General features: G+C 46.0%; 2 protein-coding genes across 5 annotated transcripts in view; one reads left to right on the forward strand and one right to left on the reverse strand.

Moving 5' to 3' along the window:
• Positions 1–21,296, forward strand: part of Cda5 (Chitin deacetylase-like 5) — an 83,019-nt gene extending 61,723 nt beyond the window's left edge. The window contains exons 3-17 of one of the 4 annotated variants that reach the window (XM_078182102.1): positions 1,410–1,584; positions 6,621–6,716; positions 8,018–8,360; positions 8,725–8,771; positions 9,023–9,174; positions 9,572–9,744; positions 9,914–9,963; positions 10,601–10,735; positions 12,404–12,448; positions 14,007–14,200; positions 17,670–17,895; positions 18,574–18,703; positions 19,075–19,382; positions 19,460–19,658; positions 19,835–21,296. In XM_078182102.1, the coding sequence (XP_078038228.1) occupies positions 1,410–1,584; positions 6,621–6,716; positions 8,018–8,360; positions 8,725–8,771; positions 9,023–9,174; positions 9,572–9,744; positions 9,914–9,963; positions 10,601–10,735; positions 12,404–12,448; positions 14,007–14,200; positions 17,670–17,895; positions 18,574–18,703; positions 19,075–19,382; positions 19,460–19,658; positions 19,835–19,999 (2,438 nt within the window). In that variant the 3' untranslated portion in view covers positions 20,000–21,296. Of the gene's footprint in view, positions 1–1,409; positions 1,585–6,620; positions 6,717–8,017; positions 8,361–8,724; positions 8,772–9,022; positions 9,175–9,571; positions 9,745–9,913; positions 9,964–10,600; positions 10,736–12,403; positions 12,449–14,006; positions 14,201–16,279; positions 16,506–17,669; positions 17,896–18,573; positions 18,704–19,074; positions 19,383–19,459; positions 19,659–19,834 lie in introns of all 4 variants that reach the window. The other 3 variants (XM_078182101.1, XM_078182103.1, XM_078182105.1) reach the window with 3 other exon arrangements.
• A 114-nt stretch (positions 21,297–21,410) lies between these two features.
• The window catches only part of LOC144470967 (uncharacterized), a 9,162-nt gene continuing 5,759 nt past the window's right edge, over positions 21,411–24,813 (reverse strand). The window contains 10 exon segments of the mRNA XM_078182584.1: positions 21,411–21,571; positions 21,631–21,912; positions 21,973–22,069; positions 22,124–22,208; positions 22,285–22,468; positions 23,381–23,501; positions 23,577–23,827; positions 23,911–24,152; positions 24,212–24,403; positions 24,472–24,809. Coding sequence (XP_078038710.1) covers positions 21,419–21,571; positions 21,631–21,912; positions 21,973–22,069; positions 22,124–22,208; positions 22,285–22,468; positions 23,381–23,501; positions 23,577–23,827; positions 23,911–24,152; positions 24,212–24,403; positions 24,472–24,809 — 1,945 coding nt within the window. The 3' untranslated portion in view covers positions 21,411–21,418.

The following is a 24,813-nucleotide window of genomic DNA, read 5'->3' on the forward strand; positions in this document are numbered from 1 at the left end:
ATCTGCAGAAACAGTCATTTCACCAGCTGAAATGTCGTTTTCATAGTTAATCATATTTCGAGAAGAATGTCGATGAATGTTGAGATTTATATTTCTCTCATATATCGATGAAGGTTTTAGATAGATTTATATTTCTCTCACATTCTTCTCTTATGTAACAAAGAGCTGATCGCGTAAATAAAATTGAACATTTGGTAACCTATCTGTGTAAACCGAAAAGTATATCACCCGTGAATGAATACTGGAAGCTGTTTGTATTTCGGTACATTGCCTGCTAATCAGAAGATACTTTCTGTTGGCTGGCTGAACAATTAAGAAATATTGCCTGACAATGTGTACGCGAGGCGGATTACGAAGAGATCGGCGCCGAGCTTTTGCTGGGGATGATAAGAGCGTCTCGGCGCCGTCCAGGCGGATCGCAAGCATTTGCAAGCATTCGCGATTGCTCGTGTCCGAGTTTCTCGTGTACGCACCGACGCAAGGTCGACCAAAAATCCGGTTACTTATTCTCCGTTGCGCAATCCACCGCTTCGTACACCGCTCACGTTTCATTGCGGCCGTTTCGTGCGCCGATACACCGGCCGCGGCCGCGGCCGCACGAAACATTGCCGTTAATAACTCGCCTAACGTCCACTTAACCCCTCGACTGCGCCAGATAAGAGCCAGCGATCCCCTATGAATAGCAAATTTAAAACTTTCACGGTCCGGTCTCGTCGCGTCCCGATCATTTTCATTGTCAGCTAGATACCCGTGACCGTGTCCTTTGACATTCGAAAGGCGGTGGTCGGGTCTATTTGGATCCTGAGGAAAAATATTGTCACTTGGTTATCTAGTTGTGGGCAATGTATTGAAATTTTTTATATGTTTTATCAAAATCCACAGCGTTGGTATCACATGTTTTTGTTCTCTTACCGTCGAAATGGGTGTTTAACCGTTTATAGAAATAAATTAAATAAAATTGAATGAGATTAAATAAGATTAAATAGAATTAAATGAAATTAAATAAGATTAGATAGGATTAAATAAAAAGAAATTAAATTTAAAAAACTGAATTAAATTCAATTACGATTATAAAAAAAAGAAACTTGACGTGACTAGGAGAATCATCTTAAAAGAATTCATAAATGCAATTATCAAAATTATCCTAAGCCGACAGAGGTATTCTGTCATTGAATGGTCCACTGTTCCGCGCGCATTCGAGACTAAGCCACGATCGATCTCTACGTATTAGCAGCAACGATTGCGAAGACGTTAACGACTTTACTCCAGTTTATCCATAAGGAAGCCTTTGCTCGGCGAGCGGAGTTTGTTCCGGAAAACAATCCATGAGAACGCGGGTGCGAGCAAATATCCGCGTTCCGTTTATGGGAACGGCCGCGCTAACGCAAAATGTGATATTGTGTCTGCAGGATGCCAACGAAACATCCCGAGAAGCGCCAGAGCGAGCAGAAACGAGGCAGCATTGGAATTCGAATGCCCGGAAGAGTTTGGATACTATCCCCATCCCCGCGACTGCACGCAGTACTACGTCTGCGTGTTCGGCGGTGCTCTGCTCGAGTCCTGCACGGGCGGTTTAATGTACAGGTTAGTACTTCCTAGAGCTGCGTGCACTATGCTCAACGAGAACCGGCACAAAATGTAAACATAACATTCACGCGACGGGTGCTACGGCTGCAGCTCCGCGGGTGTAAAACGTCCTCAGGAATGAATTTTAGAAGGTCTTATCCAGGGCCTATGCATGCGAAGTAGCCTCATGCAGAAGCGGCTGAAAATTATGATTCGGCCGTGGCCTTGATCACGCGTCGTTAGTGCGCAGCTGTTTATTTTTATATTTTGCACCAGTTTCCGTTGCGCGCAGCACTTTTACTCGGGTATGCAGAGCATCCGAGTAGCCGTGAGACATCCAGGTACAGCAAAGATGCCCGGGGTATCTCACGGACAAGATTTTATAATTGACTTAGGAGCTATTACTGTTCCAACGCTAATTATTAATTCCTTTTATTTATAATTGACGTCCTTGGAGCGCAAGAGCCGCGTGGCAGGCGTCGCGAAATAAAGAGCTAATTTGTCGGTCGACGAACGAGCCCGGTATTTAAACGTGGCGTAATTTACTATCTCGTAGAAAGTCTCGGGACTCGTTTTCAAGCACACCGCAAGAAGATAGAGATCTCTTCTGGGACACGAACGGTCCTCGCAAAGTACCGTGGTTCGACCGTTCTCCGCGGATAAGTGGATAATCGATCGGGAAGACAAAACGACCGGGCAGACGGGCTTCACGGTGTATGTACACTCGCGTCGATACGTGGAAACGGTTCAGGAACGGACGACTAATATGGCCGGGAATTAACAGCGGATTGAAACCGCGGCTTTGGATCGAAAGCGAGACGCGACGAGGCATTGTCGTCCAGATATAGGCAGCTCTAGCGCGGTTTTCAATGGATGGGGGTTCTCCCTAATTCCCAGGGCCCTCTTGTTGCGAGACATCGCAGAGGTTTTTATTTCTTGTGCTCCTCCGGACCCGTAATGAATTTCAGCCGGAACCACTCGAATCGCAAACTCGACGACGTATATTCGATCGCTTCCGTGAATCCCTGGGTTCAGCTGTTAATTATTTTTCTTTTCTTCTTTTTTTTTTTTTTTATTTATCTAATATTCAGGGATCAAGGCCGCTTGCTACACAGATAAAAAAATGCAACACGTAACGTAATACAGGACTAACTTTCGTTTTGAAATTATTGAAATTATGGAAACTTTCTTACTGGGATTAATGGAATTAATTTCCTAATTGGAGCAGACATTATAAAGAAAAAATGTCACAGAGTCTAAATAAAAATCTAGATTATCATTCTTACAAAGCAACAAATGCTAGTCATTCTTATTGCTCGGTAGTTTTAGTGTTAAAGTCGAAAAAGTAAGTTCTAGGTGAAATCCAAAGATTCAAAGATTTTGGATAATGGTTAGCATTTTTACGTATACGATTCAGAAGAGGTCGATTACGAAGACGATGCAGAAGAGTACGAAAGATTGGCAACCATAAAACTTTAGAAGACGCAATCTGTTAATTAATGATCTTGTATATTAGGACATTAAGTATGAAACCTATGCATTTGATACTTGACGACTCAATAGAAATGAAAGGTCTGATCTTGTTGTCTGACGTTGCTCGAAGACCATTAATCCGAGGTCTGACAATATATGCGTGTAGACGTGGCAGTAAACAGAGATAGGTGTGCTCGTATAATAAGAAGGTATCCTGAGAAATCTATGTTGCACGCTCTCGATTTATTTAACCTTTTACGCTCGAAGTATTCGAAACAATAATCACATTTTTAATAATTCTTCAAATTAAACCACTACAATAATGTAACAAGTACTTTAACCCTTTGTTCTCAAGAGCTCTAGGGCCATTTAAAATTTGTCTTTAAACTCGAGGGCTCCGCTACGGAGACAATGCAGTGCAAAGAGTTGCCTGCGTTACAATAGTATGACATTAAATCGCGTAAGTAGCAAGCTAAAGGAATTAACGAGAAAGAGAGAGATAAATATACGACAGAAGACACAAAAACGATGTAGTTGGTGATCAAACGAGATTTTTTAAAATCGTATGGTCTATAGAGAGACAGGAAAGTGTTAATAGAAAGGTATTTAGATCTGTGGTGAATAAATTACAATTTGTTGTCTCTGGTTTAGACAGGGCGTTGTGTTCGCTGACGCGTTAAAATTCCAATTCGCCGGTGAACACACGGTTTTCTGGAATTCCGGGGCCCAAATGATCGTAGAAACCTGTTCGGCGACCGAATCTTCGTGGGCGAACTGGTGGAAAGATCGTCGAAAGTGGGAATAATGAATTCCCGGGTCACGCGAGTCGGCGATCGAGAAACGATTTACGCGAGCGTGGATGTAGAGGGTTCAACGTCCGACGACGGGACACGGTTTCGCGATTAACGATCGCTTGATAATATCTAGGAACGCCGTCTTGGCGACGAATTCCTGTCGTTAGTTACGACCTCGTCGCGCGGATCGGGTAGATTCGGGAACGACACGGGTTCTCCCGGTCACCGATGACGCGTCACGATTCCTTTCTGTATTAGCCGGTTAGGTCTGGGCTGACGCGGCCGTGCTGAAAGGAGAGACGGCGACAGCGAGAAGAACGGAAAATATCGACGGATCTTGTCCGAGCGGTGAACGGAGGGCGTTATTACGATCCTGGCGCGCTTTCGATCTGGACTCCCGCGGTAAAAGGGGGTCGTACACGCATAACCCTCGAGAAAAAAATCGGCTGCCACACCTCCTCAGCGACTCGCTGCGACACGCACCGTGCAAACGAGTTCGCTGGAAACCGGCCCCGCGCGGCGTCGCCTAACCTATCCGATGCTAACGCCGTGTCCAATTAAGGATGCTCGTAAACTCTACTTGTAACACGATTCCAAATTCAGCCGGTCTTCGTAAAATCCTCGCAGACCCACGAACCGGTACACACCCGGGTTTTGATCCTCCGCGGCGATACGCGCGATCTCTTCTCGCGCCACGATCTTCCCGATCGATCCGCCACGCGATCCGAACCGCGGCCTCTCTTCAATCCTTTCGCAGCTGGAATTCGAAGACAACAAATTGCCGGATCGATTCGTAGCATGATCCAATTGATCTTGTTACGCGTCATCAATTTTCCGAATTTCGTTACACTGTTGGGTCTGTTTTGTCCTTCGTTCTACTCGTGATCCTTTTTTCCAGGATATTTCAATTTTTTGGTAATGAAAGCGATAAAGTAGACGCGCGCTCTCCTTGAAAAGTATTCGGTCATTTACAGAAAATTGGATTTTTAGAAACCGGTACGTAATTGTTGTAATTTCTTCAATTCATTTCAAGATATAGAGACTATAAATGTGACAATAGTAATAAGTTCATTAAATCTAAAAAAAAGTAAAAAATTATTAAACAATAAGTATGGTGGACTATACAGGGTGTCCGAAAAGTCACTCGCCAATCAGGAAATGAGGGTCTCCTGAGGTCATTTGAAGTAACTTTTTCGTTAGTGTAAATGAAGTCTGCGGTTTTGTTTACGAGTTATTAATGAAAAATGGCGAGCAATGAGAGGCGAGGCCAGCAGGCAGACGGCGGCCGTGCCAACGAGCGGACGAAGCCCAATTTCATTGATCTCGCCTCCCATTGGTCAGTATTTTTCATTAATACTTAGCTCATAAATAAAACTGTAGATTGAATTTACGCTACGAAACAAGTTACTTTAAATAACATCAGCAACCCAATTGCGCGATTGACTTTTCCGACACCCTGTATTTATTACTACTAGGCTATAATCGGGAATTATAAAGGTGCCGAAAACACCTTTGTTTCAATCTGTCATATACATCGGTCCTAACTGAGACAATTACGAAAAATTGAAAACAATTTATAACATCCATAAGGTACACCGGTTCTGATTTCTGTCGATTTCGGTTTTGGTTTTACAACTGTTTATTTGGATATTGGTAAAATTCAGTGTAATGTAAGGAATTGTATAGGCTTAAATTTCTTGTGCAAGCAATAATAATTCGATTCTGCTGTAAATACATAAAATCCGTAATCCGCTTACAACAGTTCTGAGAACATTTCGGTTCTGTTTCAATGCTCTAAACCGTATTTGTAACAATTTTTAATTCTTGTCTCTTATTGTTAGAAATAACCTTTTGGCAGGTCATAAGTCGATGCATAAGACTTTTCTTTTCGAAAAGTCGAAACCATTGCCCGGCTTCGCTACAACCCCATCACACGCTGTATACTCTGCGCATATTCTTTTAACGTCGGTAAGCCCCGCCTAGCCGAGGGTAGTTTCAAGTGGGTGTGGTTTCTCTCTCGCTTTTATGACTTCTTACCTGGCACGGTCGCTAAAGCTACATTTTACTACTTCTAACTTCGTCCAAATACATCGTCTTTAGATTATAGTATCTCACAGCTAACTTCTCGATACACGTTTCTCAAAAGTACAATATTACGCTTTCATAATACATTCTACTGAAAGTAACCTTAATTTTGCAGATGAAAATTAAATGTTCTTTTTAGGCGAACTATCAACCGTGTTTTTTGATTACTTTTGTGAACTAATTTCGGCATCCGTTTTATTAATTCTGAGCATGTTTCATGTTTCTTTAAAAAAACATATTGTATGAAATGAACTCGACGTAAATCTACAATGAGCAAAATGCTGTCAATGGGTAAACTAGTTGCAGAAGTGGCAAACATTTATAAAATGAATACGTACTTTTGACAGTACGATGACATGAAACTTAATAGGAAAGGTAAAACGTTACCTGAACCGAATGAGAAATTGTAATTTCTACTAAATCAACAGCTGTCCCTGTTGAACAATAAACAGAGCAGCTGATTTTCTGTAACTCTTAACATGATGTGTGTCATGTGTGACGATTAATGTGTAAAAATTAAGTTGAACAAATAAATGACATTAGCGAAAGACCGAGAGCGATACGTTAAAGGAATTACTGGACGGGAATGCGACAGGAAGCGAGAGGATCGAAGCGCAACCCGGTTAAAAATAGTCGCGAATCGGTTAGACGATTATAATGATCGGTGCTGGGAGAAGTTACGTTTTGCTTTCGTTTCCGCAGCCACGAATTACAGACGTGCGACTGGCCACGTAACGTGGGCTGTTCCGGAGGCGGATCCGCCAGCAAGGAAAGCGAGGAGGATCCTCTGTTGGAAAGGTGAGTATACGACGTGTCCCGGCCCGACGTTTCTGCGACAGACCTTGGAAAACCGAGAGAATCGCGCGACAAATCGGCCCGAGTAACTCGAACCGAGCCATTGTTGGCTCGTTTGTCGAGCGCGGTGAAACGAGCCGGATCGATCACCGGACGTCCGTCGATTGCGAAACATTTCGGGTTCGATTGCGAAACTGTATCGAGAGGCTGCCGCCCGATGGGAGTTCACCCGCGCTCTCTCGCAGTGTCGAAAGAAAACAGCTGGAGCGAGAGCGGAGAGGAAAAAGGAAGCGGTGATCGAGATCGAAACGACCGGCCCGAACGGGTGTTTTTTCTTTTTGTTCGAGCCGACCCATTGCGCGAAGCCCATTCCGGAGTCGCGGGATAGATCGGCGATCCTGCTGCACGCGAGGCCACGCCGAGAAAATAGCACCGCTGACGTCAAGAAATCGTACAATGAACGCGACCCCGATCGCGGACGATTAAGCGATTCCGTTACGATTTGCTCGAGTTCAGCAAGATCTATGTACGAGCTTCGCCTTTGCTTTCCACGCGAGCACTTTCCTTGAGAAATCGATTCGATCTACGGCTGGCCAGTCTTTTTGATCGCGGCGCGGGGACCTCGACACACCGGGAAACGGACTTATCCTTTCGGAAAGAGAGATCATTGAACCCCTCGGTTGTAACATTGAATTCGTAGCGAAGCTAACCGATTACGAATCAGGCTTTTAACGCAGGTCCGCGCACAGTGTTCGAACGACTTAATTGCTGGACGCTTTCGTCGAAAGTCAGTCGAAAGGTTCCCATTGCTCGCCAAAAACACCGAACGGAAACTCGGCGGATTCGTTGTATAACCTAGAACGATTCTCCACAATAAACTCTCTCTCTCTCTCTCTCTCTCTCTCTCTTTCTCTTACTCTGTCTCTCTTTCTCTGTCCCTCTTTCTTTCTTTCTCACGCTCATTTCAGCTAGTTCCTCGAAGAGAGCAGGACGGCTCCGAACCGGGAACGAGTCTCCTTGTGCAAGGCGAAGTTGAGCAACGAGCTGCTGCGCGCCGGTCGCTCATTAACGTATTGTGCGCGAGTAATCGGGGAAAGAACCGTTACCTAACGCGCACCGGTTCTATTCGTCTAGACGCGGCCCGGGCCGATGTCCTTGCCGATTGCGGTCAAACTAGTCTTATCAAAAGAAAATCGACCACCATTCCCCGCCTCTCGGTCCACGGTTTACAGTATTCGCAATCGATTTCCGGGGTCCGAGCAGCCCGGAACGATCCGATCTGACCCCGTCCTTGTCGCAAACAGATCGGCGAAGATCGAGAGCCTGCAAGAGCAGCAACAGCATCAACAACATCAGCAACAGGTGCCGCCTCCGCGATCCCAGCCGCAACCGAGACGCGAGCAACACCATCAGCAGCGCCCCGTGCAGAGGCAGCCTCTTCCTATCAGTACCACGCCCACTCCCATTCCCCAGATCACCGAGAAACAGATCAGGCAGAGGCAGCAAGCAAGGAATTACCACGAGGACGAGTACGAGCCCGCTTCCGAGATCGAGAGCGACAGACAGCAACGCGTTTACAGAGGCCAGCCGTCCACTATTGGTCAGGTGCAACGCGACAGGGATGGTTTCCGTAGAAACGTCATTGCCGTAAGTACGATCTCGATTCCGGGAATACAGATCGAATCGGATGGAAAATTGGAAACAAACAAACAACAAACCTAATTCTTTACCGGTGTAAATATGATATGTTTTTGTTTTTTTATTGTACAAAGGGCTATTTGCCCATGTATAATATAAATAAATGAAATTAACATACTCTCCGTGGGTCACAGAATGAGTTTCGGCGACGTCTGACGGGAGAAAATCGGTGAATTTTATCTGTATTAATATCTCCCTCGCGCGTAGTGTGTTAACTAAAAAAATGGAATATAATTAAATAAAATTATGGTCAGGTCAAGTGTTGGCTTTAAATCCACTGTGTAAAATAACTCTGTCGTTGGATGTTTCACAGGAGCGGGAGAAGGAGAGCACGCGGGCTCAAACGGAAGCCCACTACAGGTGCGTAAAGTCTGCTCAGGAAACGGTTTGGTAGCTTTTCTGTCGATTTCTCTTTCGTGGATCCGTTTAATTCGCCCGATGATTGTCTCGCGCTCGCGTAACGCCGATCCGAGGTTTCTTTTCGTGCACTCGGACACGGCGTTACAACTACATGTAGAGCTCAGTTTCCGTGTTTCACGCTGATCGCTTTCGTCAATCGATGCTCGGAGAAACGTGAGGTAGCTCGGATTAAGAATCGTTTGACGTTACAGGACGCAGGTGCCATCCTCGGAATCGCCGAGAGTCGCCAAGATCCTCGCGTCCACCGTGTCTTCCGTGATTCCCAAGACGTATTACGACCCGGACCAGAGCTACCCGTACTACACGATCTACGACGACGACGTGTCCATTTACAAGGACGATGGTGAGTGTCACGAGAACATAATGATTACGATATTTTTCCATATTCAGAATTGTATTTTCTCTATCGTAAATTGTACGCACTCGTTCATCGATCCAAACAGATAAGGCGTATTATAATACTTAGAATCATTCCACGAAATTATTATAGTCCATAGAGACTTATATTAATACAATGAATTGTTGTTATCCTATTTTTTCTTTTTTTACTTTAACTTTGTATCCAGTCATTTCTAAATCTCTGTACTTTATTTTTTTTTTTAAATTTTGATAAGTAATGGGTAACTTCCTGTATATATTCAACAAATAAATAAATAAATTTTCGCGAAGTTTCGAAGCAAGCTGTTCTCTTCGCGGTTCTCGCGTCGTTTAACTTGTCCGATTCGTCGGTTCTCGAACAGATTACAACCAGTATACCGTGAATCAATCGGTGCCGGTTCAACCGAGCGTCAAGATCAGCGAGGTGAACACGAAACAGTACCAGAAACCGAAAAAGGTGGCTGTGAACGAGGCGGACAAGTACAATCTGAACCAGGACGTGACCGTGCAGGACTACGATATCTACGAGAACCAGGTACATTCGACTCTGTAGAACAGTCCTCTGGTGGCAAAGCGATCCTCCGTCCATTTAGGACGTTTTCCATCCGACCCGACCACCAGATATTTTGTCTCGGATGTCGAGCAACGAATTACAACACCTGTCTCTCTTTTCTTGTTTTCGTTTCGCGCTGCACGACTCCCAGGCGCAGCTGAACAAGAACAAGTTCCGCATCAACGATGGCCAGTCGTTCAGGTGAGAAGTTTCTTATTAATCGAGAAAAGACCTCCGCCGGTCACCGAGCGGACCCCGGAGTCCAGGAAGAAAGAAAGGAGCGATCACGACGCGGCGGCTCCTCGAGCGTGAACCGTTCCGCGAGACAAGAAAATTGCCGAGAGCCGATCGCCGGGGCGACGATCGTGCACGCGTTGTCGCCTCGAGCTTTCCTCGGTCGCCATCCTTTCAGCTCGCCGGCTATTCTCGTCAATTACGTCGCGAGGGAACGGTCGAGATCGGTGTATCCTCGCGGATCCGCAGACGTCTCCTCGTCCAGGGCGCCGAGCCCGCCGATCTGTCGCGTCGCTCGACACGTCGCTGGGATCGCGGTCGCGCGCGTGCACGCGCTTACGTAAACGGCTCGTAAACGGCGCGAATTTATCGTGCCGATCGACGTTAAAAATAGTCGCGACTTGCACTGGTCCGGCTAGTCTCTCCCGCCGTTTCTCGGCTGTTTCTGAAAGCCCGCCGCTCGGTTCCGAGAATTTCTTTCGTTTCTTACCGGCGGCGCTCGCTGAAATTTCACTCGACCTTTCTCGCCTGGCCGCGTATCGAACCCACGGAATTCGAACGACGGGAGGATTCGATCGGTTAATCGAGAGCCGCGTGTCCGCAGGCCGAACGTGCTCAGCCACCCCGGCCACGTGACCACGCCGAACGCTATCGTCGACACGTTCATTCCGCTGACGACCACCACCCAACCGCCACCTTCTACCACCAGCAGGCCTTACACGGTCAACCAACCCGTCAGGTACGCTATCCGATCTTTTTCTCTTCCCTTCTCGTCTTTTCTAGTTGCGTAATCGGTACACTGCAGATTTTATGCATTTACGACAAAATTCAGTGGCTGATATATGAAATTGTAAAGACTTATATAGAATTCAATAATATCTGTTACGCGCTATTTGCAACTTATCAGCGTTATTAAAAGAAATAACTTATCTTCATTTAATCTCTGTTTCGCACGATCGTCTCGGGGAAATGGTGTTTCGCATAAAGATCCGCAGTGTGGTAATCGGGTAGGCGACAAATCTGCAAAACGAAATCGCAGAATCATCGGAACGTCCCGTTAATGCTTCGCGTTAATTGCTCAACTATATGTAGAATCGCGAACATACTTTCCCGGAGTGAAACGTGTTGTTCGATCAATTTACGATTCCACGCAAGCGGGCGAACGAAGACTGAAAAAAGGTGATACGAATAGCGTAATAATGGACGCGATTGCTTTTATTTCAATATCCGGTACGGTGTCGAGCCGAGAGGAGAGTACCTGGTAGTAATTCTAGCGTGGTACATATAGTCTCTTCGGGTGTGAGATTAATAACTTAAACTTTGGTTATTTATATAGAATATAATATATAAGAGAATATTTTGTATAAACATTTATATACTTATGAATGTTTATACAAGTATATAAATGTTTATTTAGAGTAAAGGATTTTAAAAAGATAATATTCTACATAAATATTTATATAGAATTAAAAATACCAAAAAGATTAAAAAAATTATTATGGAGACGGATAAAACCCTACTTCCACATTTACATACATTCGTTGTTAATGTATGTGATTTAGTGGGATGTTAAACAAATAGTGCTATTCTGAATAGCTTTGCTCCTACAAAGTACTGCATTTTTAATATCAAAGTCAACTTAATTTAATTTGTTGTTTGCTGTAGACATATGTTACTATAAATATTTTTACAAAATCATCTTAATTATTTAATGACTTCGCAAATCACGAAAAAGTAAAGATTTACGAGAATTCCATTAGAACAGAACAGTGATCTAACTCCGTACTACGCTTCGAGCATTGTTTTAAACGAAGCATCGCAATGTGGTTAATGACACGTAATTAAGATTAAGTTATTTGCGGTTCTCTTCAATAGAATCTATTAGTTTATCACATTTCTACCGAGGAAAAATACAATCGTTCACTAATTGTTTACTTATTGAACTTGAATGAGGGGTGCTCGTTAATTAATGGTCATGTTCAATATATAATAGTTGAAAACAAAACAAAATAAAAATAGGAAAAAATAATAATAAAGTAGAAAAAACTGTATGCTACGACGACGTTTAATTATGATCACACTGGACACGTGAACATAAATAAAACGCTAGAAAGCGATGAAAACTTGGTATTTAAAAAAAAAAAAAAAGCTATAAATGCTGCATCTCCATACAACGTGAACCACTGTGCGTCGTCTCCGCCGACCAAGACCCGATTTCGCTGCTCTCTGAATACCGTAAAACGAAGCCGGACTCGCTTTCTCCCGGTGCTGACGCGGGAGGACATTTTCCCTTCGCTTCCCGCCGGAAACGGCGTTGATTTTTCGTCTGCCATCTCGTCCCTCTCGCGTATCCTATCTGCCGCGATCTCCACTGGCCGCCATCTTTAATTCTTTCCTGTTGTTCCAGCAGCCGAGGACGCCCGCAACAGGTCCATCGCGGCACCGCCCCTCCGTAAGTACAAATTCCAACAGTTAATAAATTGCCCCCCACCCGACCCCACCCCGCGCCCCCCGCGGCCGGTATTCTAATTGCTGCGAGAACTATGAATCTCGATCGGTTTATCTTCGCGAGACCGCTAGAAAGTGAAACCGCGGTTCTGTTGGTTTCGTTCGGGGGAAGGATCGAGAGGGGCCTCGCGTTATCCGCCAAGTGATCGTTGAATTAATCCGACAGGAAGCAGTCCATCCAAACACCTTCGAATCCTTTTCACGCCGTTACCGCGTATCGGCCAATCTGTCTAGCGCCGCGAGTGTCGCTCCGCGAGGTGAACGAACGTTGCCCGCCAAATTAATGCGGCTAGAAAGTTAATTGGCCGCGAGTCGGGCGACCGATCGCTTTCAGACGCGTACGAACAATAGTCCGGACGATCGATCGATCGATGAATAATCACGAGCATCGTGATCATCGCCGAAACGTCGCGAACCCGAGCAGTATCGAAACTAATCGATACCAGTTAACAAATTTCAATTCAACGCTGAACTGTATCAAAGACGTGGGTATCGAACAGAGAATCGATACCTCCTCGATACTTATTTGAAAACATCGACACCTGGCTGATACTTTTACCGGAATATCGTTGCCCGACTGATACTTGTACAGAAACAGAAGTTGCCATGATACGGTATATGTTTTGAGAGAAACTTTGACTCGATACGGTGTTGGTTGGATATCGTTTTAAGAAGTCTCGGTATCGACAAGTGATACCAAGCAAGGACATTTAGTACTTCGATATCGAATTGATCGAATATCAGTAACATTAAATCAAAATTGAAGGCACTCGGCAAAAGCTCTTCGCTTTGTTGCCTTTAGAATGGGTCAGCCATCTTTGCGAATGGCTATTTTTGTACAAAGTTGTTTGTAACGTAACCTTGCTTGTCAAGTTCAGCACTCCTTCCCGATTTGCTAGGATAAATGCTTCACTTATCCTGCCTGTCCTAATTTCCGTATCCACTAATTAAAAACATATAGAAAAGAAAGCATTATATATAAGTTGATGATCTATATTGTCTTATTATGGTTATCTATCAATATGTTAAATTCAGAGAAAGATATCAATTGATGTGTAAAACTTTTCTTTTTCTAACGATGTTTAATCCAGGGAAACGATAATTGGGACAAATCCGCTAGATCGATGCAACTTCTTAGAAAATCATTCTACTCACCGAGATTTAGCATCTTTTTACAGAACACTGAAAATTGTTGGCAACATTAACAACAAAATAGAGATGCTTGTTGCCAACGTCACAAAATTACAGACGACTTTATGTAAACCGGTCATCTAAACCGAAGATTCACAGATTCTGTATTGTATTAATATCAACTTCTAGTTCTGTGCTGCGATTAAATGGATTTTTATCCGTACGCATAAAACAATTAAATTAAATTAAACAGCAACATCGATGCCATTAGTAGTGTAAAACGCTCAAGCTCAGAAATTTTCGAATATCGCTGATTTATGGCCGGTCCGTAAAACTAAGACCCCGTGACTTAAGTGATCTACGGATTCCAGGCGATTGCGGCCGACGCTGAAGCCGTCGACGGAGATCGTGTCGAAGGCGCAGGAGTTCATCGACATCTACAGGTACCCGCCAACCAGGCCGTCGCCGATCTACCCGACCCCGCAGGTCGACAAACCCGCGGCCAAGTGTCGCAAGGACGTCTGCCTGATTCCGGATTGCAGCTGCGGCGGCATCGACATTCCAGGTGAGCCGTCGCGCGGGTACCCTCTTCCGCGCTTCGATTCGGTCGAGGAGCTTTGGAAACGCGACGCGCGTTTCGTCCCGCCGTTTAGGATGCCCGCGGAAACGCGAGAAGGCGGAAAGGACGCGGAAAGGCGAGGGTGACGCAAGCGGAGCTCGCGTCGCGAATGTTAAGTTCGAGCGGTCGCGAAAACGGTTCGGCAGTCGTCGCCGTCGCTGCTGCTGTGCCGACGCTTTCTCCGATTCTAACGTTACACGCGCGACAGTGAAATAGATCCGCTATGCCGGTGGCGATTTCGCGCGTACGCTCGTCGAAATCGAAAGCTCCGCCCGTGACGGGAATCGAAAGAGCAAGCGTTTCCGGTCGGTACCGCGTGACGACACCTCGGCTTCCCCGTTCTGACAACTCTACCGGAAAGTTTTCTACGGAATCAACGGTATTATTCGACTTTATTATTCGCGTCTTTGATGTTTTTATGGGTTCGTTTTAGCACTAGAACTATCAAACCGAGCAGAATGACTGGTTTCTGAATTTTTCTTTTACAATTCCGGTACCATAATGATATTTTCCTTACGCAATTCTTATTTTAACTTCTCCATTCAAGCATACATTGTACCAAAAGTTGCAGAAAGTTTAAATAAATCCAATCTCGTGATTGTTATAAAACGATATACGTTATTCGTGTTTAGGACTCGGTAGTTCTAGCGTTAAAGAGCGGATGGAAATTTTGATAAACTTACCGCTGGAACGAATCGAGTCAGATTTATATTATCCGTGCCCGCACGGAATGTTTACGAAATGGTTTTGCTCGGGCAAGCGTTATTACGGGTAGAAAGATTTAACTGTTTATATGTCTGCGGCTGCAAGAAAGAATGCCGATACTACATGTTTTCACTTTCAAGATATCGTCGCTTAAAGTTCTGATCGCTAATATACTTTGTATCAACAGCGCCTCAAATTGCATAAATTTTTTTATCTGTAGAATCTCTTTTAACGTTGCTTTTTTTTCTGTTAAGTACGCCAATCTCACGCGCCATAATTCAATGAATGCATTAAATTAAATTGTTTTAATTGTGACTTGCGGCGTTTCTTCTTATAGCTACATATATGGCGCCGTTGCCTGAAACGACAGGTGACCGAACGTCACGGACGTGTTGAAAGAACACGTCCTTAAAACGTACTTTAGTTCAGGCAAAAACTTAAACTTCTTTTTGATCGTGCATTTATTGTTTTAGTATCGTCCAACATTCTCCATGAACAAAAGTTTATCTTAAATGAAATAAAATTAGTCTTTTTACTAAAGATCTTCTTTAGTATTTTATGAACGTCAAAACAATGTTTTCTCGTTTTTACTCGCTTCTTCTTCATCTAATGATAGCGTTGCACGGCATAGAGCTGCTGAAGATAAATGCGGAGACATTTTCAATCTATGAAAGACATTTTACTTCTAATGATTGCCAAACTTGGATTTCTGGTATGAATAGTAGATGCTTTTGCCCGAGACGAAACATGCCGTGAAAATATAAATCGAGCTTAAATACGATTCGCGCCGGTTCGAGGATCGAACGGAGCACCCCGTGTTCGAATATGGCCACCTGCGCGCTCGATCGCCCACGCAAAGTTGTGGAAGCGGAGGATCGTAATGGGTTGCCGGGAACACGCATAATCAATTAGGATGAGCAGCGTGACGAGTCACGATAATAGTATTTCCCGCGGGCGAGCGAAACGCAAGCTTGTTCTTAACCGGCTGGTCCTGCGTCTGGAGAGGATTGTGCAACCGTGCACCACGCATAGATCATCCGGAAGACGGTGTCCGAGTCTCGGACGACTCTGCCTACGTTTCGGCATTAATTGAGCAATGGATCAACGTTTATTTCTCGGACTCGGCGAAGCTACGATAGTCTCTCGCTGTCTCTTATCCGCGAACGATTCGCGGTCGGTTGATCGAGGTATCGCGAGAAATCTCAGCTCGAAGGAAGCTCCAGAGGGAATCGGTGTCCCTCGGGGACCAGGCAAATCGACAGGTCTGGGTCGGGTAACAGCGATCGACGCCGGTTGATCGCGACGATCTCGTGCATTCAGGTGGGCTCCCGGCTGAACAGACGCCGCAGATCGTTCTGCTGACGTTCGACGACGCCGTGAACGATCTGAACAAACCGTTGTACGCCGATCTGTTCGAAAATGGCCGAAAGAACCCGAACGGGTGCCCGATTGCGGCCACGTTCTACGTGTCGCACGAGTGGACCGATTATAGCCAGGTGCAAAACCTGTACGCGGACGGCCACGAAATGGCATCGCACACCGTCTCGTAAGTGTCAACGTTCACCCAGAAGGAAACTTAGAAAACATGTGTGTCTAACGTGTCTACTATACGCAACCAGCACTCCGCCGCTAATGCTCGTTCGTTAAGCGCGAACGTTAGGTCATCGATCGTCATCGCCTGCGCATCTATCTAAGACTAACGTTCTCCATCTGGACGGAGCACCGACTTCCGCTGTCGCTATTAGGCGCGCGTTCTCTCTTCGAAAGTCGATCCGCGGGAGGTTGCATCGAAATCGTTGACGAGCAGACATGTCCATCACCGAAAGCTAGAACGTTTTCGCGTGGAAAATTATTTCGGGTGGCGTCGATGCGACCCGTTCCCGAGACCGGTGAAGGCTCTCGATCGAAGGCGATCCTCTCTGACACCGCGTGGTCCCGCAGGAAAAATCTTCGCGGAAGTGGAATCGAACTGATTTCAAAGTCAAATCGTATCGCGCGCCCCGATACATTGTTCTCGGCGTGCTGAGAACCGGCACGTCGCAGGAAAGCAGCAGATCAGATCGTATCGCGGACCGTCTCGTTTGTCGCGCAACGGAGCGTTCGCAGAAGCGACGCGTTTCCGGAACAAATTGCACCGGTTCCGTTCCGGCGAGATTTCATAGGGGCCACCACGCGCAATTAGAGAAAACGCCGAGGATCGCGATAAAATAGTAATTGCGAGCCACGCGGCTGGTGAAACGAAGCCCGGCAGATCGGGAGATGAACGATGACACGGGTCGCGAGTTTCGTGTCGCGAGCCTGGAACCGCGAGGCGGTTTCACCGGCCGCGTGCTGGCTGCCGCACCTGTGCCGTATACTAATGGCGCGTACTAACCGCAACTTTTCTCTTTTCTCTTTTTCTCTCTCTCTCTCTCTCTCTCTTTTTCACTGATCGGCTCTTTCACTCTCTACTCGCATCACTCGGTCATCCTCGCATTCCCATCACGCGTCACACTCTAATCCATCGACGGACACGGACACGAACACGCGAACCCGAAAACTCTTGCACGGTTACGAATGGACGTTCGGAACGTTCGCACACATAAAACAACAACAACACCACCTGTAACACGAACGACAATACCGGGAACGCTTTTCCCACGCGTCCGATCCTCGCGACCGCACTCCCCTTCCACCCCGGTATCCGGAAACGATCCCGAAAAAACCACAGGTGACTACCTGCCGGAGGAGATACCGCAAATCGTTCTACTGACGTTCGATGACTCGGTCAACGACCTGAACAAGGGTCTCTACACCGACTTGTTCGAGAAGGGACGGAAAAACCCGAACGGCTGTCCCATCTCGGCCACCTTCTACGTCTCCCACGAGTGGACCGACTACAGCCAGGTTCAAAATCTGTACGCCAGCGGCCATGAGATCGCCTCCCACACGGTCTCGTAAGTAAACCATCGAGCCGAGAGCTTTCGATTCTAGGGAGAGAGTCTCGGAACGAAAACGACAACTTGACACCCCGAATCAATTGAAATCGGGCGCGCGCGCGCGCGCGCGCGTTGTGCCATCCAATCGACGATCATTGATCATTAATCGTTAATCATCGCTCCATTTACCATTGAGCAATCGCTTAATTGCCGGTCGATCGCAATCGTTCACGCTCCGCCGCTCTGCCGCCGATCAATCTGGATCAATCGGCTACTAATGCAAGCTTGGCTACGTCGCGCTCGTCGGCTCGATCCAACAAGGCACCGGCAGCTTGATCGATCGGATGTCGCAGCTTCAGCACCTCGCTGCGGGCCAGAACGCCGCGAACAAAATCGGGAGAACCGGTTACGCGTTCACGGAAGAAAAATCGGCGGCTTTATTGATCGAAGACGACACGCGCGGATTGAACTCCGTCCGCGGCCCCGCGCTCCTAGAAACCCCGATCGACGTTTGTGCAACTTTCTTTCGCGCGGTCGCTCGCAACCGGTTAAAACCGTTGCGAAACATTCTCGAATCTTGTGAATTTTCTCCGGCACCTCCGAATTTCCCGAGTTCTCCGAGTTCTGGCCCCGCGATCGCTTTAAACTTCCTACCGAATCGTAGGCCGAACGATGAATTATTGGTGATGCGAACAGGCATAGCTTCGGAGAGCAGTTCTCTCAGCGGAAGTGGGCCAGAGAAGTTGCTGGTCAACGCGAGATCCTCTCGGCTTATGGAGGCGTCAAGCTGGAAGATGTCAGGGGAATGAGAGCTCCTTTCCTATCGGTGAGCTATGAATTATTTTATCTGCAAACGAAGCCATTGCAACTGTTGTTTTCATTTTATTATTATTAATATTATCGTGCTGAATTGTTCTGAAGAAGTTAAAATAATTAACCCTAGCATTAACGGCGGTTATCGTCATCATTATTACTATTATTACTATCATTATTTTATCGTACTTTCTTTTACATAATAATTACGTTTGCTACATTTCTTAAAGCGTTTATTGTCGTTGTTCTAACATGAACAAGCGATGGGCGGCATCCGAGTAAGAAAAAGTCCGGAGGTGGTACGGCGAGGGTTAAATACATAATTTCACGACAACATAGATCGAACTAGATCGCAATAAACTCATTTCCATCTCTGTTGACCAGGTCGGAGGAAACAACATGTTCAAGATGCTCTGGGACACAAACTTCACCTACGACTCCTCCATGCCGATCTATGAAAACCGCCCACCCAGTTGGCCTTACACCCTCGACTACAAACTCTTCCACGACTGCATGATTCCTCCATGTCCAACCAGATCTTATCCTGGTCTGTGGGAAGTTCCTATGGTGATGTGGCAGGACTTGAACGGCGGCAGGTGCTCCATGGGAGATGCGTGCAGTAATCCACCAACCGCAGACGGCGTTTACAAGATGCTGATCAAGAACTTCGAGAGACACTACACCACCAACAGGTATGTTCTCTTAAAATACAGTATTAGCCTCGAGGAGTTGGAAGTCGACCGCGACGATAACCGCGTTTTCGTTACAGAGCGCCGTTCGGGCTATTCTATCACGCCGCTTGGTTCACCCAGCCTCATCACAAAGAAGGTTTCATCTCGTTCCTGGACACCATTGTCGCGATGGACGACGTTTGGGTCGTGACGAACTGGCAGGCGATCCAATGGGTCAGAAATCCTACACCTTTGCCGCTGATGCACACCTTTGAGCCTTTTGGCTGCAACTATCCGGTATTTCTGAAAAAAATGTTAACGAATCTATCCGACCAATTACAGCAAATTCTCCAAATCGAATCTCCTCTTTCCAAGTCGCCCGTTTTTGTTTCCATGCTGAGGGATACTTTAGGAGAGTTTACTGTAGGCTTGCGGAAGGAGACCGAATAACGATGATTCCGTGGTATTCGCAGGACCGACCGAAGAAGTGCAACAATCCGAGAGTCTGTAATCTGTGGCACAAGAGCGGCGTGAGGTACATGAAGACGTGTCAGGCATGTCCGGACATCTATCCTTGGACGGGCAAAACCGGCATCCGAAGCAGTCGCATCGACAACGACGTCGACTCGCACGAATGAGCCGGATCCCGCGTCGATGTTTCGTACGATCGCGGTCCAGCCAACCGAGAAGGGAAGAGAAGAAAAGAGAAGAAGAGAGAAGAGAAGAGAAGAGATGAGAAGCGCCACTGGAGGAGACGAAAACGTTTCCACCACCGATTCGATCAAAACCCCGTTACCGTTCCTCCGCAGCGACTCAACGTCTACCCGTCCGTCCGGGCCGAGTACGCCAATGAAATCGAATCGAATAAAAATCGAATCGCCATCCTTTCTCTCTTTATCGAAGGAGCGAACGAGTCGCGCGACGGAACACGGTTGGGTCCTCGAGTTTCCACCGAGAAGACGAGCTTCGATGTCTTTGGCTTCCAAGACGGGAGACGAGTTCGTCCGTGTAACATTATTGGCCAAAGGGGAACGCAAATTCGACGTCGATCACGGCAGCCGAGCGTATATTATATTAATGTATGCCGGCGGCTCGTTGCGACGCGAGCCTATCGGGACGATCGGCGGTAACTCGATCGACGCGCAAGCTAATTAGCCGTGCGCCACGTAATCCAGCACCGGTGAAAGTAACTCTGTTTGACGCGCGACGGCGTTTGACTTTACTCTCGGCAAGTAACCGACCAAACGTCTCGTCCCGTCTCGACGCCCTCGTCCGGTCGAGGCAGCCGGCTTGTCTGCTCGTGCTTTGAATGAGGGGATTCTTCGTCTCTTCTCGAACAAAATCACTCCGATTCGACATACTTGACCAATCAAAACGAAGACGAGCATCGTTTCGAACGCGATGCGAGATGCTGCGACACGCGGAACGTGCACGCTTGGCCGATTCTCGCGCAGATAGAATTGACTGATGGAAAATCTCCTCTTCCCCGCGGTTTCAACTTCCCTTCTCCTTATTCCACTTCCTGCGAACCTGTACTCTTTCTTTTTTTTGTTTCCTGTTCCTCGTCCCTTTTCCCTTCCCCGAGTCTTCTTCCGCGCGTGTCCTTGGCGTACTCGGCCACGTCCGATAGATCAATTAATTAATCGAAACGTATCAATGTATCGCGAACAAGCGCAACGAAAAGTAACCGGAATCGTCAGTCGCGAGAGGTTTCCTAACAGCAATCAATCCGGAGGTTCAGGAAGTCGCTTTGCAGACGAGACAGTACGAACCGAGGGAACGAACACGTTCGCTTTAACGAACTATCGTGCACACGAGGGGATCGTCGTGTTTACCTTTTAGAACCAGAAACTGTAATACGCCTTTAATCAATAAATATTTCGCTACAATTCCTAAACAAAGAACTACCTACTGTAACAGCCTACCTACCTACCTACCTACGATTGCTATAGAGCCTGCGCGGTTGAACATTCGAACTATATATCAAACTTGTTTGTTCAAGGAGCACTGAAACGATAATGCGGTCCTGTGTTAGATTGAAAACGATGGTGCTGGCGTTAAATAGCAAAAGCCGGGATCGGGAGAGGAAACATGATCGTCGACCAAGTGTCCACGTCGAAGTTGTGGATCTCCTGCCAGCTTATCTCGCCCTTTCTGCTCAAGGACTCGACCCAGTACAGCGCCATATTATTGTAATTCTGCTGCCACGTCTGCAAAGAAGAAGCGCTGATGCACAGTAGATCAAAAGATCAACCGAAATTCTGCGTACCCGTTTATTCTGCTGCACCGAAGCCTGCACCATTTGGTTCTCCTGTATTATCGCCCATTTATTCGCTCGCTGCAAACACGTCAGAGCCGTGGACTTCCGGCCCCGCATGTGGAACATGTAGCCCTGGAACAGGTTCAGAAACGGCCTGACGAACGCAGCCTTTTTCTGTAGCCGCTGAATCGTTTTCACCAACGTGGTTGCGTTCTGCAACCTATCTACCACGTCGTGTGATTTCTTGATGTTGATCCGTTGGATCAGTATCAGCAGATAACACTCCAAGCCCTATTGTTATAAAACCAAAACTATCCTAATCTTTTTTTGCATCCAATCATATTTACGCACCTTTATGCAGTTCTGGATTTGCGAGTGATTATAATACTGTATGTCTTTGATGTATTCGTCGATGTTCAACAAGTATTCCTCTGTGACCGGTACACTCCTACAAATGAATTTCAGCCAATCGCACGAGGAAGGGATACTCTGCGATACTTACATCCTCAGCTGCCAGATGATCACACAAGTAGTCAGACGCGTTAAACTCTGCGGATCCCGAGCAACGTCGGCGTTCTTCTTGTAACCTGTACGAGAAATCGTATCATAGGTTTTCGTGATAACGCTAATAGACAATTCGACAAATGTTAACGAACAACTCACGCGTAAAATTTAAATAATAGTTGTAACAAGTATCGTACGACTCTACGAAGATCCCACCATCGAGCAGCATTTCCAAACACAGGGCATAGTACCAGGTGACTGCAGATCGATCGACATCCTCTTGCGATATAAAATAGAGTTCCTCCAGCAAATCCATTGCTGCGTTCAAATTTTTAGTCCACAACTGAAATAGAACGTCAACATCGTTCATATGTGGACGACGCCTAAAAGCATTAATTATAACAAAATTAAGGCACACAAAAATAAAGTAGGGGTACTGAATTGTTTAACAGAATATACTGCATCGATATCGTATAAATGATATCGCTCTTTGAAGATTGGTTAACTAGTATATTGATTACTTATATTTTTTTGTTCGAAACGTTCGATCTTTTTACACGATGTAGATGTAGCAAATTTTTCTGAACAGCTCTGTAGCCTTGGTTTACTTTGCGGTTTTTTATTTTGTCATAAGTAATGTTTTTTAGTTGATATCTGTTGTGCAAACGTAAGCGATGGAGGCGCCTCTTTTTGAAGAAGAGATAAAGCTCCATTATGCGCCCGTACAGCATCAACTGAGATAGTGGCAGAACATTCGAGCTGTTCCTCTTACCAGCAGTCGTTATCGGCCAACAGTTCAAGCGTTTTACCACTTTGGGCAATTGATGCTACACAGACTCCGAACGGAGATTCGAGATATTGGCACCAGAGGCGCCACTTTTTTTCTAATTTTCGAGAACAGATAATTCATGCCAGATTTAACATTGTATCTTGTTAAAAAGTCGGCATGAATCACCTGTCCTCTGCATTTATAATAATAAGCAAATTTTTCTCCGACACTACAAATAGAGAAGAATTTTCTAAACATTCCTGTACCCTGAAAATATTCTCTTACACCTGCAGTTATCATATTTCACATGTTACGCGTTTTCATTTCATCGTTTTCCTCTAAAGTGCAATCTGTAAACAATTAAAATAAAGTTGCATAATTATAGATTCTATCATAAATACATGAAACACCAAGTACCAAAGGAATACAAGTAGATTAAAATTTGAACCAGTCGATGCCAGATAAGTAATCAGAACTTTACTGTACCATAACTTCTATCAGAGTGGGAAGCACGACGATCTTCACTTTGTTGTAATGAAAGAAGCTGCATATTTTCAACAGATTGATTCCAGTCTCCATACACTTTTTCAATTCGCCGTTCAGAAAACTTCCGTTCGAGAACAGTTTGTTAGTATTAGAAACCGCATAGCTATTAACCCAGTAGCTTCGCCAAGCTTGTCACCTGCTCTCGAAGAACACGCGATACGCTTCCGCCAAGATGATCAACTCCGCCATCGACTGCCAACTAGTTTTATCCAAAATGACTTGCATCATCGGCTTCTCCAAAGATCGCACGTACTTGTAATCCTTTCGAAAGATTTTTACCGCGGTCAGGAAGACTACCCCCTTCTCCTGAAAGCCTCCGACCATGCGGAAAGCGATGTCGAAGCTCTGGATGATCATCGACTTTGCGGATTTCGTATCCTGTTCAAGCTGAAAATTTCGATGTCAGGAGCAATTTAACACGATCAAATAGCAGATCGACGTTGATCAATGATCGTTTCCAAATTACAAACCATCATCGCGAGGGACAATCGTTGCAGGCAGATCGCTAATTCCAATTTTTTCATCGCCGCGTGACCGCTTACACGATTAATAAGGTAATTGGGTAAGCCCCAAAATTTATATCGCAGCTTTTCCTTCCACACACCGTAACAGGCAGACTTGTCACGGTGCCGGGTAACGCTTCGCATATTTAACGCTTCCTTGTAGTGCCTTCTCGCTTGTCCGTAGTTTCCATAAGAAACATACGCGTCGCCTGAAAATCAAAACGATCCGATCCGATTCGCTCCCGCCGCGATCAAAACAGCTAGCTACCTATCAGAAGAAGCGTAATCTCTTTGCTGATGGCCTCGTTAATGAGGACAACGTTCAGCTGCTCCCTCGCCTTAGTGTACTTGATCTCCATGGTGGTGTCCGAGAGGAACTTGGTCGCGAAGATCGGCTGTCCCGTCGCTATTAAGCCGGCACTGTAATCCAGCATGAAATTCGTCAGCTTCTCGAGATCCTCTGAAACATCGTCCAGCGTGGAGATCGATCCTTTAACCATAGATTTATTCGAAGATCTAAGCGCTCACGGCTATGCTGAAGATGGAAAAGGAGCCGCCAGTAGAGATAGTCGATCGCGTCGACGCACCGGCAATTGCGATAGTCCAGGTGGCCCAAGTGTTTCAGCCGATTTTCCCAGTCGATTTGAAACTTCTTAGAACCATTCGATATTCGTGCTTGCATCGAATTCGAAACTGACGGACGCTCGCCATCCTCCTCCTCGTTGTCGTCGAAAGAAGGCAGCAACGAGATCCTGCGAATAATTGCATTCTCTCGGCTCTTCTTTTCCCCATCGTTCGTCCCGTTGGTGAGCATCAGAACGTTCCGCTTCGACTCCCGTCTGTCCATCAGGCGACTTTGCGTTCTCCTTC

The sequence above is a fragment of the Augochlora pura genome, chromosome 6 (assembly GCF_028453695.1).
Source record: "Augochlora pura isolate Apur16 chromosome 6, APUR_v2.2.1, whole genome shotgun sequence".
Classification (NCBI taxonomy): domain Eukaryota; kingdom Metazoa; phylum Arthropoda; class Insecta; order Hymenoptera; family Halictidae; genus Augochlora; species Augochlora pura.